The sequence below is a fragment of the Sander lucioperca genome, chromosome 1 (assembly GCF_008315115.2).
Source record: "Sander lucioperca isolate FBNREF2018 chromosome 1, SLUC_FBN_1.2, whole genome shotgun sequence".
In the NCBI taxonomy this organism is placed as follows: Eukaryota; Metazoa; Chordata; class Actinopteri; order Perciformes; family Percidae; genus Sander; species Sander lucioperca.
The window spans coordinates 9,397,219-9,414,418 of record NC_050173.1 but is presented as its reverse complement, the minus strand read 5'-3'; the positions used below and the strand labels follow the sequence as shown (position 1 = coordinate 9,414,418).

The 17,200-nt window shown below is 40.7% G+C and overlaps 1 protein-coding gene across 2 annotated transcripts; it reads right to left on the bottom strand.

The window, feature by feature from the left end:
• Positions 1–558: 558 nt before the first annotated feature.
• Positions 559–17,017, bottom strand: coro1cb (coronin, actin binding protein, 1Cb). Of its 2 annotated transcripts, XM_031277994.2 has the most exons (12): positions 16,907–17,017; positions 12,367–14,863; positions 6,274–6,473; positions 5,025–5,147; positions 4,729–4,858; positions 4,318–4,499; positions 4,069–4,188; positions 3,570–3,674; positions 3,330–3,475; positions 2,318–2,375; positions 1,949–2,191; positions 559–1,476 (listed from the first exon to the last, which is right to left on the bottom strand). In XM_031277994.2, exons 1-12 carry the CDS (start codon positions 16,982–16,984, stop codon positions 1,357–1,359), a joined length of 4,002 nt encoding a protein of 1,333 aa, XP_031133854.2. In that variant the 5' UTR covers positions 16,985–17,017; the 3' UTR covers positions 559–1,356. The 2 variants fall into 2 exon arrangements, with proteins under 2 accessions (XP_031133854.2, XP_031133855.1); XM_031277995.2 differs by lacking the exons at positions 12,367–14,863; positions 16,907–17,017 and adding an exon at positions 10,529–10,846.
• Between the last annotated feature and the right edge of the window lie 183 nt (positions 17,018–17,200).

The following is a 17,200-nucleotide window of genomic DNA, read 5'->3' as shown; positions in this document are numbered from 1 at the left end:
TTTTGGATACTTTACTTGAGTATTTCTATTTCATGCTACTTCTAATCCACTACATTTTGTTTGACAGCTACAGTCATTTTTTACTTTTCAATAAAGATTTTACATAAAAAAGACACATGATGAGCTTAAAAAGTACAATTATGATAGTGGTTCTAAACCTTTTTGGCTTGAGGCCATTTACAAAAAGTATCCCATATTTCATTAAAAAAAGGAGGAAAAAAAATCTGAGAATGTAAAATAAATTAAACTGTCAGAATATCTAATAAAAACAGAAATAGACCTTATACTAAAAAAGAAAATATATTTGACACAGCAGAGGAGCCAGCTTCATCCATCCACATTTTAATGACCTCATGACTGCTGCTGCTGCTTTAGCACCACCATTAGGCAAGAAAAGAAGTAACAGCTAACTGAGGAGGTTTGTAGGCTTTGGTGGGGGTTGGGATTGACAGAAAATGAATAAACTCCCACTGACACAGAATAGCTCTACACTCGACCTGCATGGATAGAGATTGATAAAAGCCAAAAAAAGTTAAAGAAAAAGAAAGAAAATAGAGGTTTCCGTGTGTAAAACCTTTATTATGTGCACAGAACTGTTTGTCAGGGGTTCAGTGAAACACAAGCTGGGTGAGTGGTCCCTTCCCAACACTAAATATGCACTGGAGAGGGCGACTTCAGTTTGACCCTTAACAGTGACAAGAGGCACCACTACATTTGCACAACATTTACACCAGAGAGATGCAACCCCACCCCCCTCCCCAATAAAACCCTATGTTAAATTTCAAGCCAAGAAGAAGAGGAACAAAACGTTTTAAAGGAATTCTTCCACTTTCATAAATCTGATGGTTATCAATGAGCAAACTGGTGGGAGGAAAAAGGTTCAACAGCTATTGTTTAAAAAATATCCAGTTGGACTAAATCAATCTACCAGGTTGTGACCGGAATGTACAACAGGAGAGAAAATAAATGTAAAAGCAGTGCATGAAACCGCACATGATTCATATTTGGCAACACAAAAAATAACAATGGAAATACTGATGCTACATACGGTTTTTGAGTAGTAAGTACAAACTTCACATAATAAGAATGTTTTACCACAATTTGAAAAACAATAAAAAGTTAAGACTGTTTCCTTCAACAAAAATGTCTTTTCTTCAAATGTGTACATGAGCTGCGAGAGTTTTTCCTTTCTCTATGTGTGAAACTGGAGACTTGATGAGGAAAAAAATAAAGTTCATCTTGGAATGTAGGGCTTGGTCTCACCAAGCTCAATGAAGCCGAATCTTTGAGAATTTGGCCACGGCTGACCGATTCCTCTCCAAAAATGACTAACGGTCCGAGGAAGGGGACGGGGTCTTACATGGCAACCTTGGCAACCTGCTCTTCCAGCCTGGCGATTCGACGGTCTTGGAGGATGACACGGTCCCTGAGTGACTTGAACTCTCGGAGTACCTCTTCCAGTTTATCTTCCATTTTCTGGTGAAAACGGAGAGAAAGTTAGATTTGCTGAGTTCTTTCCCCCTTTATTTGGCTCTTAAGAGCCAGCTGAAGACTGCCAGAGTTGCTTACAGAAGATTTTGTGGGTGATAACTACTGTATCTTATTTACATCTAAAGTCTATCTAAATTGTTCTGGCAAAATGAGCAGGGATTTTACCGGCCTCCAGCAGTTAACATTTTCCCTTGCTGTTCCACTGAATCATGACCCAAATACCAAAGTATGTGCTGATCCATAAATGTTGTGAATGGTTCCAACCATAATAATTACTGTGAATGGGAGAGTCCAAACGTCAGCAAAAAATGCTGTGTGAGTTTGAAAAGTGCAATGCATTTTATTAAAGGAAACCGTAATAATAATAATAATAATCAGTTTTAGGAACCTAGTTATAATAACAAAAGTAATAATAAACTCACAAAAAAAGTGGGAAATATGACATGTTTACACTCACTACTGAGGGTTGTGAAGAAGCGTGCTTCTGGACAGTTGAGATGCTTTCTGCTTTTGTGACTGGCTTGCTCTCCAGGACGTTTGTCTTAACCACTTTCAGATCCCGGCTCTTCGCGGAGACGTAGCCATCTTTGAGTGAGATGAGGATGGGGCCTCCGTTCTTCCCAGCGAACCACTCCTCCGACTCCAGGGCGGGATCGGGGCCGGCTGTGTCAGGATACAGGTCGTCCTGGAACAGATCCGACTGGGCAGGGGGAGAGGAGACAGGACATGCCATGAGGAGAGGAAGACAGCAGAGGAATGGGACATAGTCAATAAAGCAGCATTAAGAGAACCGCATATTTATTGTTTGATATAAACACAGACTTACCTTACGCGGGACTGTCATGATGATTGGTTCACATTTTCTTTCATGTAATTTGTAAAACCTACAGAGAGGATTAATATAATATGATTAATATTGTACACAGTAAAACCGTTGACATGCCACATGAAGAACATTATTTAAATAAAATGAATTAATTAACAGACATATAATAACAGACACACAAAAGTAGAGTACTTATACTGTACAAATTTGTACTTAATTCTAAGAAATGCATTCAGTCAATTACTGAAATGTATATATTGGTAAGGCTCATTATGTATGTGTTTATATGTTTATTTTAAATATTTTGAAAAAAATGACTAAAAATCAGATAAAAAAAAAAAAGACAAAACAAAAATCTGTCAGAACATCCTATTGTAAAAACTTTGTAGTTTAAACATTTTAAAAAAAATTGATAAGCACTGTCCTTATTTTCTCTTCTATTACAGTAAAAGGAACTTGTTTTCAGTAAACAATAGTGACGTCAAGAACGGAAACAATGAGTTGTTTAATCGATTAGACGGTTGACAGAATATTATTCAGCAACAATTTTGATAGTAAATTAATCGGTTTTCCTAAGCAAAAATGCAAAAGGATTGTCTGGCTTGCTGGTTTTCATAATCTTCTATGATACCAAACTGATTATCTTTGGGTTTTGAACTGTTGGTCACACAAAAGAAGACATTTTAATGTTACTAGGGCTATGGGAAATTGTGTTTTTTTTTTACTATTTTCTGACATTTTATAGACCAAATATTGAAAACTGAGAAAAATTTGATTAATGGACAAAGAAAATAATCCTTAGTTGCAGCCCTAGAAATGTCTCCCTTGCAGTAACATTTGGGTACATGGAGAAATTATATCTAGATAGCTCAATTGGTTTAGGCTCTTATTAAAACATGTGGGTATTTTTCAGAAGAATTCTGTAATAATCAAACGTTTTGAGCCTTATAATGTATGCTAGCTCCACATACTAACTAGGCAAAGGTAAAAAAAAATATAATGACAACAACACCTTGCGATTTCACATTTGTTGACATCCAGGCCTCTTTTGGGCATGTATCCCATGCCTCTCTGGGGCTCCTTGGTGGAAAAGGTGTTGAGGTAGTGAACAAACGGTGCCTCATCAGTGATCTCAAAGTACCGAATGCTGCTGTCACCCTGAGGACACACAATCGCAGCTCAAAATCAGTTTGTGAATCTAATGATTAAAAAAAGAGAAACAAAACTGGAATTTCTTTACAAGGCTGCTCACCTTTCCACACAGGTAGACTATGTTGGTGTCGGGGTCATAGAAGGGCAGCAGAACTCCATTACTGGAGTCCATCTCTTGAACACATATTGGCTCATCCATGTTGTCCTGGAAACACAAAATTCTGTATTTGTACAGCACTAAGACCTTTAAGATGCATGGCACCTATTCCTAATAATGAACAAGAAGAAATCATACATAAAAATACACAAGAAATGACTCCTGGTAACGAGATCTGGAAAAGTGAGATCACTGTGTTAATGTTACCCTTTGAATTTAACACCCCCAACTGGAGCTAAGGTGTAATGAAAATTTGATAGGAAAAAAATAATCCACTGACTGAAACCACTGACAATATAGGGACTTATTTCACAGGCAGGAAGTTTTACGAAGCAAGGCCCAACGAAGGTTCAACATCACTTTAAAGTGTCATATAGAAAGCAGTGTATTTGTGATGTCTCAGTGTGTTCAGGATTAAATGAGATTCTCTCTGCTGACGTACAGTTTTCCACAGGGCCAGCTGGCGCTCGCTCATGCGGCTGAATCCAGTGGTGAAAATATTTCCGTCTGCTAAAAAGATCGCTCTCATTGGTCGAGCTCCCTCGTGAGCTTTGTCCTTCTCCTAAAAACAGAAACACACTTGTCATATTGGACAGCCATGTTGGTAGGTGCTTTGAGTCAACAGTTTGGTGGGTGATTCTGGGAAAGATTATTCCCCCAAATCCCTGCAGCGAGCTGCGTGTCCACTTACTGCAACAATCCTTTTTTTACGGGGGTCGATGACGCGGACCTTCTTGTCCTTGCAGGCGGTGCAGAGCAGGCTGCCATTGCGGCTCCAGCTGACACTAAAGATAACATCAGGGTGCATGTCCTCCAGGTTGATCATGGCCTCTCCCGTGCCCACATTCCAAATGACAATCTGGTTGTCACACCCTAAAATGGACACAAACAGCACAGCCTGACTACACACCCACACCTCAGTGTCCAAGGTTATTTTAAGCACTTTACATCACACAAAGCAACATGACAGAAGGCAGTCTGTGAGATAATTGGTCAGATTTGGAGTTCAGCTGTGCACAGTGGACAAATGGCAGACAATTACCTAAAGAGATATTTCAGTTTGAGGGCACAGGGTGTACCAAAGGCCTCAGTCGAAGGTTACCTGCACTGAGGAGAACGTTGCGTGCGGTGGGATGCCAAGACACAATGCCGACCCTCTTGGAGTGGCCTTCTAACACGACCACAGGCTGTGAAAGGGGAGTCTCCAGCCCGTTCTCAGGGATCTGCCAAACCTGAGTCCAAAAAACAAACCAGTTACATACCAGACACTACACCGAATATATGTCCAATAAAAGTAGCACTTACTTAAAAGTACTTTTAAAATTGCAACTCTGTTAAAGCACAAACATAATAAACCAGGGGAAAAAACTCAAAGATCCTTTTTAACCGCATCCTTACCATGACCGTGCAGTCCTCCGAGCCGCTAGCAATGACGAGGTCATTATGAGGACACCAGTCGATGTCCAACACTGGGCCTGTGTGACCACATACTGTAGGGTAGACCTTGTCTATACGGCCCGACTGTGAGACAGAAGACAACTTTGTTACAAAGAGTGTGAGCTGCATTCTCCTGTAAGCTGATATCTGTCTGAGAGATATGAAAATGACGGACTAACGGGGCTAATCCTGTAGAAGTTATATTCAGTCCTTGTATGACCATCACATCTATCCTCATGCTAGGCTAAACACACAGAGCTATAATAATAATAATAATAATAATAATAATAATAATAATAATAATAGTACATTTTCAAAAATCACACTAAGAAGTCAACTAAAAGTTATTTATTTAATATCAAACAACATTTAACTCCAGTAAAACCAGCAAGTAGAAGACGTTACATGTCAACCAGTATTACCCAAAGATTGTATGGATATGTGGTGGTTGACGGCGAGAGGAGAAGGAGGCACTGGACTTTGAGATTCAGCAGCAAATCCTCTTCACAAATTCACAAGCTAACCAACAACAGAAGATGTCTGAGTATCATGATCTGCTGGGCCTTTAATGTGAGGACACAGTAAACCCATTTTACTGTTATGACCTCATCCATTGTCACGGCTGAACATCTGTCTACCCATGTCCCAAAGTCACAGCAGCTTCTCTGGGCAGGATATTATACAGTGAATATAAATCAATTAACCCAGTGGACTAAAATAATGGCACAGCATCCATCCCCTCTGTGAGTATCATGGGTTTAATGAGCAAACTGTAACAGGATACACATTGGATGCCTTTACTACCAGGCAGATTTAAACATTGATTACTATATGAGCCTCAGGGGAACGGGAGGACAGGGTCACAGCAGCAGTGTGCTGAAGGTCTGCTGACCAAGACCGAGCCTATAAGATTGATTTGCTACATGTTCTGAATGCTATACTATGATACAGCATACTGCTACAGAACAACCCTTGTATCTATGGTATACTTTACAACCTCTGTGTCCTATTTAGTTTTTCAGTTGCCAGTGTCATGCAGCTTTTTATTCCGACCTGACAGTTAATGGGCAGCTGAACAAAAAAACATTTCAACTCTATATTTTTTTAACACTTCATGCAAACTTGGACCTCACAGCTCTTTAGTGGACCATCAAAAGATCTTTTTAAAACCCTTGATAGAAATGAGAAAGTGTGGCAGGGCGTCACTCACCTTTTGTAGAGGAAGTACAAGGAAGGCTCCTCCCCCACTGGCGTCTATAATGATGGCAACAAATTTGGGGTTGACAGCACAGAAGGAGCTGTCCCATGTGACCCTGGACACTCGGATGTCATCATAGCACTGGTCGTTCCTCACGGCCTGACCAAAGACATGACGGAACTTGCTCTGTCGTACAACTCGCCGCAACATATCTGTACAGAGAAATAGAAGTGCAGTTTGAGTGTTTTGCCCAGAAAAGTACATACGTACATACAACATACAATAAAATGTATAAACGCTACAGAAAGCGGCCATTTCCCCACAGAAACTGATGCTGTAAAATCTGAAAATGAGAATCCTTCTGTCGATGTTTAAACATGCAGAGGAAACCTTGGGGTTAGTTTGGTTTACTGCCAGCAGTCTGTCTGATCTGAGATTATGCTAATCAAGTTTGTTTATGTGCATGCGAAGGAAATAAATCAGCTCTACCTACTGGCAAACATTTTAAGTTGAACTGAGACACATTTTTCTCCAGCTGTGCTGTATATACCTCCTTATCTCTGTGTAATTTTCCAGACTTGTGTGAGACTGAGAGAAAAAGTTCTGCAAAAATTGTTGACTAATAGGCAGAAAGAATTAAGCAACTGTAAAGCACTGTCAATCACAATTCTACCAGATATAAAACATTTTAAGCGAACATATGAGAAGAATTAATAATACCACAAGGTCTGCCATTAACAAGAACATTATGAAAACACAAGCAGAAAAGGTAAGGTAAATCAAGTTAAAAACTGGACATCTGGTTACATTATCCAAAAGGAAAGATACAAATATTGCACAACATATAACAGTAACGCCGTGGAAATAGTTTGAAAGATAGAAGTTTACAATATGAAGATATTGTAGATATTTTGTACTCCAAAAACTGTAAGAATGTTAAAATGCTTCACCTCTTGAAGTGCATTAAATAATATCCAATCCATGTAAAAATCCATGTACTGTATCGGTCAACATTTTACAATGCATGGATGTCATTTAAACTGGAGAGAACTTATGCTCAATTTACTGTAGGGATGCACAATATATCGTTTTTTATCGCCAAAAAAAGAGTCGAAAGGATTTTTTTAGTTAGTTGAAAGTGAGTATCAGTAGAAAACTGCACTGTAAAATGTTACTATCATTTTTTTGTTGTTGGTGCCTTTTTTGTAATGTTCAATTTGTTCAATAAAAGAATGTTGGAAATAATTTTTGTTTTTTTTATTCAACAATGTGTTGTGTTTTAGCAGTATACTGAAAGCAGCAGAAAGGCAGAACAGAAGTACACCAATGTGTTTATTTACATGACATTTAACATTTTCCTTGTATCGTGCAGCCCTACTTTACTGTAACGGATGTATCGGATTAGATCACACATTTTGTTTTAGTGGTCATTAATATTTAGGCTCCCTGATGATGCCTCAGAAAGTTAAATTAGCTTCAGAACACAAATCTGCAGCTCAGCAGATTCTACTAAGAGCAAAAATCACAATCAGGCAACTTTTCTTGGTATTTAAAAAGCAAGCCACTTCCTTTCTACAGGAAATGTTTAATTCATTAGGCTAAGAATAACATTATTTATTGTGTAACTAACAGAAAATAGAACAAACTTTAAGTAGTAAAAAGAAGGAATTGGCATTTCATGTAATTGGGGCAGACATAGAACTAGGCCTGAGCTTTATTTTGGGGTTTACTGATATGGATGCAGCAAAAAGGTATGCATTTATTAAAAATGTCTGCAGTGATTTTTTTTTTTTTAACAACATCATCTCCCATGAACACACCACAGATGGCCTGTTACTGGTCCATGATTCTGGAAATGATCTCCATTGTCGATCGCCATTTAATGATCACATTGTGGCTCAGTGCACCCTCAAGCATGTTCACCTCCTTCTGTTTCTTCTTTAACTCTCATTTCTGCTTCCATTGAGTAGAATTGTAATTGTTTTCACAGCAAATTCCACTTTGGAGACGGTTAGATCTGATCTGCAGCCAAAACATGAATACCAAACATGATGGGAATTCTCCTAAAAGTTGAATTTTAGCATTGTAATTCCAAAACACTATCTTTGATATGTGAGGGAGATTTTCCATCATTTTAGTGGCATGCTTTGCTGTGTAATTATGTGGAAAATATATAGTGCCTCAGGGCGGTAATTAAGCTTCCATTCGGTAGCGACATACTGAGCTGTTATACAGGCTGCAGGATTTTTCTCCCCAGTTCTGTCATCGCACCAAACCACCTGCTTCTTCCCATTCAGTCATAGATTTTGAAAAGGGAAAAGCTGAATCACTGCATTTTTGATCTGATAAAGAAACATGTTTTTTTTCCCAAAGTCTTTCTCAGCAGCAACACTGGAGCATATTTTACAGTTTTGTAAAGAACTGAACAAAACTTGCATCAGCACGTTAAAATATCATCTTTGTTTTAAAGCAGTTATTCTAAAATAGCTTTGTTGCTTAGATTTTAGAAGTGTATTTTGATGAGACCCAAGTACCCATATGTTTGGAACTGATTGTCAGGTGGCAAAAAACATGTAAAAATGGGCACTAACCAACTTCAATAAACATAACAGCCAATCCGAAACTGTCCATACAGTCCAATGTGAGGACACATCACATCAATATTCTCATATGGACATCTCTTTGCATATACAAAAACCCACTTTCTAAAAATCTTAGTTTAGACTGTATCCTTTCCCACAACATATTCACACAGCATACCAGTACTGTACAATTTGCCAGAAAAAAAGCACTTTCATCTGTAACTGTTATCATCTGAGACGGATATATGAGGGAAATGAACAGTTTCAAGGTGGATTACTATACATGACCCTTTTATGAATCAAATACTTGCCCTGGATAATTGATTCATAGCACAATGTCCCACAGAGCCATGAACAGTGATCATGTTGCTGCAGGGCTGCATAAAGCCTGGACAGCATACAGTTTGCAGACCAGAACAGCGTGTTCCCTCAGCCAAAATTAGTGCTTCTTTCAAGAGCAGCTACTCTCACTTCAAATATGCATCTGACAAAATGAGATTCTTCAGCCCCTGCAGGCTTCAGTTGATGCCATTACATTACAACGTGGTGCCACCATATCACCACCCAACACACAGTTGGACATTACTGAGCATCATGATGGTGGACTGCCTTGTTTTAGCAGTTACACACTACTGCTATGACATTATTGTCCAAGAGTGTAAGCCGCATGATAATTTTTTTGATATAAATACAAATGTAGTAAGCAGCTACAGTCTGGCCTCCCGTCTGTCTGGACAACGCGACTAAATAGGTGGTGGACACAAGCAAACGATGCAATCACTATCACTTCAACTCAGCCTAAGCTTACTATAATACGGGCATGTTGCATTTTTGAAGGTTTATGCTGAATATACCAAAATATTTAATGGAGGTGGAAACAGCTGCACTGAGCTAACGTTAAACAATGGTTAGCTAACGTTAGCTGATGTTACCACAAAGCTCGGTCCTCCTCCCCGTTAAAACAAGTAGCTACAAATTAAAATATCATCATGATCATGTGACTCAGCTGTGATTTTATTTCTTTCTTGCCAGTAATTTCAAACCAAGTCGTTAACGCTGTGGGATATGCAGATTAGTATTTAGGTGAGTAGTCTCCAGATGTGACTATCACCTGAGAACAAAACAAAGCATGTGGTTTATTGAAACGTTTAGAAAAATAGTTCGATAAGTAAAGTGAAGTTTAACGTTAATGGTAGCCACGATAATCGTGGACCGTGTTCCGCCGCACTAACGTTACCCCGGCAGCTCGGCAGCTGTGCCGGGGCTGGTCCCGTCTGAACAGTCGCTGATACACCGCAGACAAGGAGGAGGCAACCCTAGGAGTGTTTTTAAAAAGAAATATTACACAGGTAGCCATGTGACTTCTGTAGTAGGTCCATTCAGAGCGGTCCACTTAGAGTAAAATGTGTAATTTGTGTATGGCTGCTCCACTAGTCTGCCAGTGTGTTTTGCATCCGAACCGCTCATCACCAGTTAGCTAGGATAGGTAGCCACCTAGCCTAGCTGCTAACTGTTAGCTGCGGTGGACCGCCGCCAGCTGACGCAAGTGCAGATATTTCCACCCAAGGTTTTTGGCTGCTCCTATTCTCAAACCCATCCAGCGAGCTAAATGGATGCTGCACAGCCACTGCCGATAGACCGCATACAAAATGCACAATGCAAAGACACTTTTCAGGCTTTCTTACCTCCTAAATCTATTCAAGATTTTCGTAAGCACGGGGATAATCAATCACAACACATGAATCTTGTAGTTTAGGCGCGCCCTTATCCTGCAGGACGTTGCTCTAGTGTCCCTTGTCTCCACAAAAAAAGCTCAGCCGCTATGCACTTATTCCCTCTCCTGACTGCAGATGTGTGATCCGGAGGCAGTGCTTTAAATCTAGAGCTATATCTGGATGCCAGTTAACAAATGGATTATCTCATGTCCCCTTCTCACCTGCGGAAGACTAGCAATCGTCTACTCTCATCTTTATTAAATTAAATAGGATACGTTGACGACCGGCTACGGCACATGCGCAAATGAAAGTCAGATTTCATTTCCCAAGGCTGTGAATGGGGATGGGGCTGCAAGGAAAACTGGGTAAAAAAAAAAAAAGGTTTCTCCCTACATCCCCCTCGATCGTGTCTTTTGACGTGGACCTTTTGAATGAATGCATTTTGTTCAACTATACAAAAATGTGGATTTTCATTAACCAACAGCATCTTTTGTATCATGGTCCCTCCCCTCTCCCCCATCCCATCCAATTCCACCCCAGCCCGCACTGTCCAAACACATAAAGAAAACCCCCATAGTCTGTGATGATGCACCCACACATCACAAGTAAAAGTATGCAAAAAGTAGGGGGAAAAAAAAGTAGGGAAATCAGCTTTTAACCTGTCCCTCTTTTTTACATTTTCTGTGATGTTTTCACAGAACATGAAGGGGCTGAACATGTTTGCACTCCTTAGGGTTGATTAAATGCAGGTTTTTTTTTTTTTTTTACTGTTATTAAATTGTCTAGCCCTTCTTACAAAGTCTCAAACATGATAGAACCACTTTCCTTAGATGCATATGCGTGATTGAAATTTGTTTTACCTGTTGAAGGAGGACGTTAATGTAACAGCTTGTTTAAATCATGATTGAGTGAATAGAAGATGTAAGAAAAGTAATGTATTTATTTTTCTTTACCTGCTTATTTCTAAAAGATCAAGGAATTTGGAGTCTATCCTAGTATACGGCAGAAGGCGGGGAAATGCCATGGACAGTTTCCAAGACTGCTTCAGGGATTATTAAGGTAGACAAACACATTAATACTCTCATTTGCACCTAGTAGTATATCTGAGTCTCCAGTTCACACTGAGCTGCATTTGGTAACAGGGAGAACATCCAAACTGCACACACACAAGGACCCAGATTCAAAACCCAGCACTGTCATTGGTGAGAGGATGCACTTGGTCGAATGATTGACTAAATGACAGGAAGATGAAATGTGGATATATTTTTCTACTGAATCACAGTTCAGGCCATATAAATAGTTGTTTGTATTGAATTTGCCTCCCAACCAGACGAGGAAAACAAGACTCTTATATTAAACAACAACAATTAGATTCTGTTGTTACATTTGAGTAATATATGGCAGAGCATAAATACATCAGCTGCAGCTAAAAGAGGCTAAAAATATCCTTAGAGCTAAAGGCAGCCATCGTTAATATAAAATATTGATGAGGAGCTTTAAATCAGTAAAAACCAAAACTTCAAAATGTCAACATTTCTCTATAAAATTCGTTCTTGTGTCAATTCATTTTTAGACTTAATCAAATTAGTTAATAGGTTTTGTATACAAACAGTGAATCCTTTAAGTAAAGTTGTACCATTAAATTGGAAGTGAAGTTTTTCACATGACATGACAGGCATTTTGGAAAGTACCCTCTCATCCTAATATAATACGTGCTGTTTTGTGTATGAATGCTTTGATAAACCATTGAGTCATTAAAAAAAAGTACAGAACTGATGTCTCCAACACTGACAGTCCAAAGTCCTTACCTTTCTTTGGAGGTGGTTGAACTTCTAGTGGTCGCTCTTTGGATTTCTTTGGGACATCAAAGGCATTCTTCATTTGGGATACTTTGACACTTGGACCCTCCTCTGCTATCCGAACCGGAGCTTTGGCCTCTTTAGGTTTGACCTGGCCCTGATGTCTCCGCATTTGATTTGTTTCTTTAATAATTTCCGCCACAGGCTTGTACGAACCTACCTCACTGTCATTTCCTGCATCCCTATCACTACTGTAGTGGTCTTTACGCCTAACATTGTTACCATGGTTGTTGTTGCTGACCTGTGTGCCGACTCTTTCAGATAGGAGCTCAGGGTAGATTTCTCTTCTCCCTGAATAAGCAGGTTTTGGTCTTTGGCTATCACTGTGTGAAGTGACCTCAGGTATGTGAAGAGTCTCTGTGGACTCAAAACGATTTGGGGGCTTTTTCTCAACAGGAGGAGGCGAGCTTTTAAATCTGGATCGTCTTTCCAGGAATACTCTTCTCTGTAACATATCCAGGTTTTGTGGCTCCTCCTCAGGAGACAGTTTTGCCATACGCACACAGTAGTCAAAGTCGATCACGTCTCCGTACTGATCATCCATGTGTCCGAGCGAAAGATGTTCCCAAGGGCTTAGGTCAACTGACAGCGGCCGTACGTTGGTTGGCACCGTGTAAGTGCCCCTTTCGTCCCACAGCAAGCACATGTCCTGATTAGTCGGAGTGTTGCATGGTAGATATTTGTTAAAATCAAATGTGTGTCTCCTCTTGACCCTCTCCTCAGAGCGCAGATGATCTTTGCCTCTTCTTTGCACATCAGTAGACCTTAGTTGGGCTGTTTTGAGCTTTAGAAATGGGTTTTTAGGTTTTTTGGGAACAGGCGGAGGTGGACCTTTCACTTTGGGGTTTCCTTTTGGCTTAGATTCATCTTTAGAATCACACGAGGCATCTGACGCCATTTGTGCATTTGCTATACTTGAACCGAGTTGTGTCACCTTTGATGTGTCTCTCTTAGGCAACAGATACGTTACAGGTGGAGGGGTGATGACAGCAGAGAAACCAACAAGCTCGCTCTCCCTCTTTAAGCTTGCGACCTGTATCTTTCCATCACAGCCTTCACTCCCTGACAGATAAGGACAAGGTATCAAATCGCATTTTTCCAATGTAAATGAGGCATTGTCTTGCAGTGGTGGTGTTTCAGAGCTACGGGGCTCGGCCTTTGGCGGGTGAGAGTCGGCTGCTTTGCAGAACACTTGGCTGTCCTCTTTCCTGGTACACAAACTACCTGCTTTAGCCCTCTTAGAGACAGCATCAGCAAACCTGCTCTGATGAGACTGCTCCGCACCTGCTGCTTTTTGTGCAATAAATTCTGAATCATGGCTTTCCTCATAAAGATTGTCTGATTCTCTTAAAGGATCTACCTTTTCCAAGCACAGTTCCCATTTTGACTTTATCTCTCTCTCACCACCCGTCTCCTCCTGTATAATCAACTGGCCTGCTTCATCAAGCATGTATTTCAAATCTTCGGTGCTCTCTCTTAATCTTTTCACCGAGCCGCTGTTTTGTGTAACGTTAATTTTAGTAGAAACTTGCCCCTTGCTCTGGTCAGTTATTTTTTGCTTCGTCTCTGCTCTTCCTCTCCCAGTTGTCTCGGTGTGGGCAGCTCCAACATGACCAACTCCTTTTAGTCGGCACCTGCTGCCTGTCACTTCAGCCAAATGTTGACCCATTTCCCTCTCAAAACAGGCTTCGGGTGAACTTTCAGCATGTGCTTCCACACTGTCAGTCGTGACTGAAAGTGTGTCAGATCTTCTTCTGCTTTTCTTCTCATTACCATTTTCTTGACGGGCATTCCTGGAAGTCCTTTTGCCAAAAGTGATGTCCCCATCAGATGACATCCAAGTCTCATCCTTGTCGAGCACCACAAAGTCCTCCTCATTAGTGGGATCGCGTGAGGTCGTTTGATTCCTGGTTTGAGTGTCAGAACTCAACTTGCTCTGACCGAGTTCTGATTTCTTCCCATTTCCTTGCACCTCCATAGCTGTAGTCCCAGTGTAGGCCACAGTGGTACTCTCAGAGCCTCCTCTTTTGTTTGAAGTTTGTCTTTTCTCCTTAGGGTTCAGGACAGTTTTTGACTCCTCTGCAGTCCGAGTAACACTTCGGCTATCCCTGTCTCCACCCACCCTCTCTCCCCTGGTTTTCAGAGGGTGCTCCTGCTGACCTAGAGGCCTGATTGGCTGCCCAGTTTGGGGGTCTGTACGTGGAGAAGGGACTGGGAGCTCCCCTGTGTGCCTAGTGGCCGGTCCGCTGACACTGATCCCACTAATCCAACCAATAGCCTGAGGGGTCGCAAAACTGCCATCGTCCTGATCTCTGCTCTCATCTTGTTGTGCCGTGTCCGACTGTTCTGTCTCTGCAGTTTGCCCCGACCAATCTGAATTATCAAGTGACTCTTCGTCCTTTTCCGACAGCTTCTCCAACTTCTGGCCCATGGTTGTTGTTCTGTCCTTGCATTAAGAAAAGAGAGAGATACATTTCAGCAGCAGATTTATAACTACGCCATGATGGCGTATTGAGGATGGCTTGCCTCCCCATCCCAATGAAATGGAATCATACAACAGGCATTGCGGTCTATTTTAACCATCTTGAACCTTTCTCTATTTTTGTATATTCTTCTATACCGCTCACACTTGCCCTCCCATGGCCTCTATCTATCTCCCCCTATTCTGTCAGGAAGGAATGCTGGGGTGGCTATAATTAAAGCTGGTCTGACTGCTGCCAGTGAGTCAGGAGGCCAAAAAGGAAACAAGACAAGTGAGATAAGAGGTCAGCGCCAGGTGCAAGGTCAAACAAAACGTTCAGAGAAAATGTCATCTAATAAATGCTGCCAAAGACATGAATTATAAATCATTTCAAATCTATTTTTATTAAGTCTTGAATAACACCAACGCCTTGTTTTTATATGATTATAACTAATTCTGTCCCCTCAGAGCCAGCACAGTGTGAGACATCATGCGCTGTCAATTACTGGTTTGGAGACAAGGCGTGCTTGAGCTTCTCTTCAAACTATCTGAATGTTTATGGTTGTTTTGGTTACGGCGGTTGATGGAAAGGTCACCTGGAATATGTGATTCAAGTCACAAGTGCTTCGACTTCTGAACCAAAATGTTTTTCCCAGGCTCGATGAGAACACAGTTTAACCACCGACATGATGGATGGTGGAACGGAGATTATTGCACAGGGAAAAGAGCTCAACAGACTTTAGAGTGGCATGTGGAGTATTTTTAGCTTACAAACAAACAACTGAATGTGCACAAGCGTTGTTGCATCAGGTTGGTTTTCCAGGAGCAAACACTTAAGTTAATCTAGAATCAGACGAAATGCTAAGCTAATGTCCTTTATATTTGTCGGCTAGTGAGGAAAGAGAGGAGACTGAACTGCTTCACCCTGCATCTGCAATCATGCGCTCTGCTGCTCACCCTATTTCAAGCCTGAGAGGCGTTGAGTGACACTTTCACATTTCTTTCAAGCCTGTCTATTTAACTAACGCGCTTGTCCACAGAACGTAAATGAAACTATCCCCCATGAAGCTCGACTTCTGTTTATCTTGGTCCAGAGCGGAGTTTTGAAAGCCCCTTTGAGTCTTTTACATTGCCTGCATTTGACCAGAATTATACTGATGTGGTGATTTGGTGCGTCATGGCACATACTGTCCTTCACCTGCTTCCTATAGTTGTATTAGAGCTTTCATCTTTAACCAGCTGACATTGTTAAACTGGTTTTCCGGTATGTTGTGGCTCACAAAAATCCACGACAAATGTGTGTGCTTGCAGCTTTAGTGTATCTGAAGTGTTATTTTGGGATGGATATGTTATAATGGAAGCAGTAGGAGGCATCTGTGACATCGGCTTGTGAAACTCCCTCCCTCATATCACCTCTCTTTCCATCTCCCATTCCTGTGTCTCTCATGCACACAGTTTATAAGAGACTTGTGACTTTGAGTACACAAACTATTAGCCTGGTCTCAGGATAGGTTTTGTTTTTTCCCAACAGAATACTGTGCCTTTCCCTTTAAAACATTGAGAGTATCACATGATGTAATGTAGCTCAAATTCAAATAGGCAGTACGACAGGATGATACTCAGATACATAATCTAGTTTGACAGTAAAATGTTCACAGCATTCTGTATGGCAGAACGTGGGGTCATAAAACGATAGATGTGCTGTTACGTTAAGGTGGCACGATGGATTCATGCAATGTAACAGCTCATAATAAGCTATTTCTGTTCAACTACAGAAGCATTCACTATCACCATATACAGTGCAGGCATGGCACTTTTAAAGTAGAAAATGTTAACCTTTGACTGGCCTTTTAACATTTAAGTTCTCCTCCTGGCCTGTTACTGTAGCATTTACCATGACAACCAATACTGATTATTCTGATTGATACTTACATTCAAACAACTTAACTGTCTGCAGTTTTTGAAGTTATGTAATAAACTGCATATTTACACAGACAAAATCATCACAGATTATAGGTAGGTACTTACTGAGGCTGATGTGCCCGTCGTCCTGTAGGACTTTGGTCTTTCTGGGAGATCTCCTCCTTCAGCCGTCACCTGCCCCATGATGTCAGACTGACTTCATTTGACTAATTCAATAATAGGCCTCTCGCTTCCCTTACCATTTAAATAAAAGCAAAATGAAGGCCTGAGGCAGACAGAGACAATTCATATAATCAAAGATGTACAGTATATTTAATTAAAGGTATCCTGAAGTTGTAAAAGTTTAGGCGCTATATAAATCCACAGAGAAATGCCCACAGCCCGTATTCAGAAACGGTG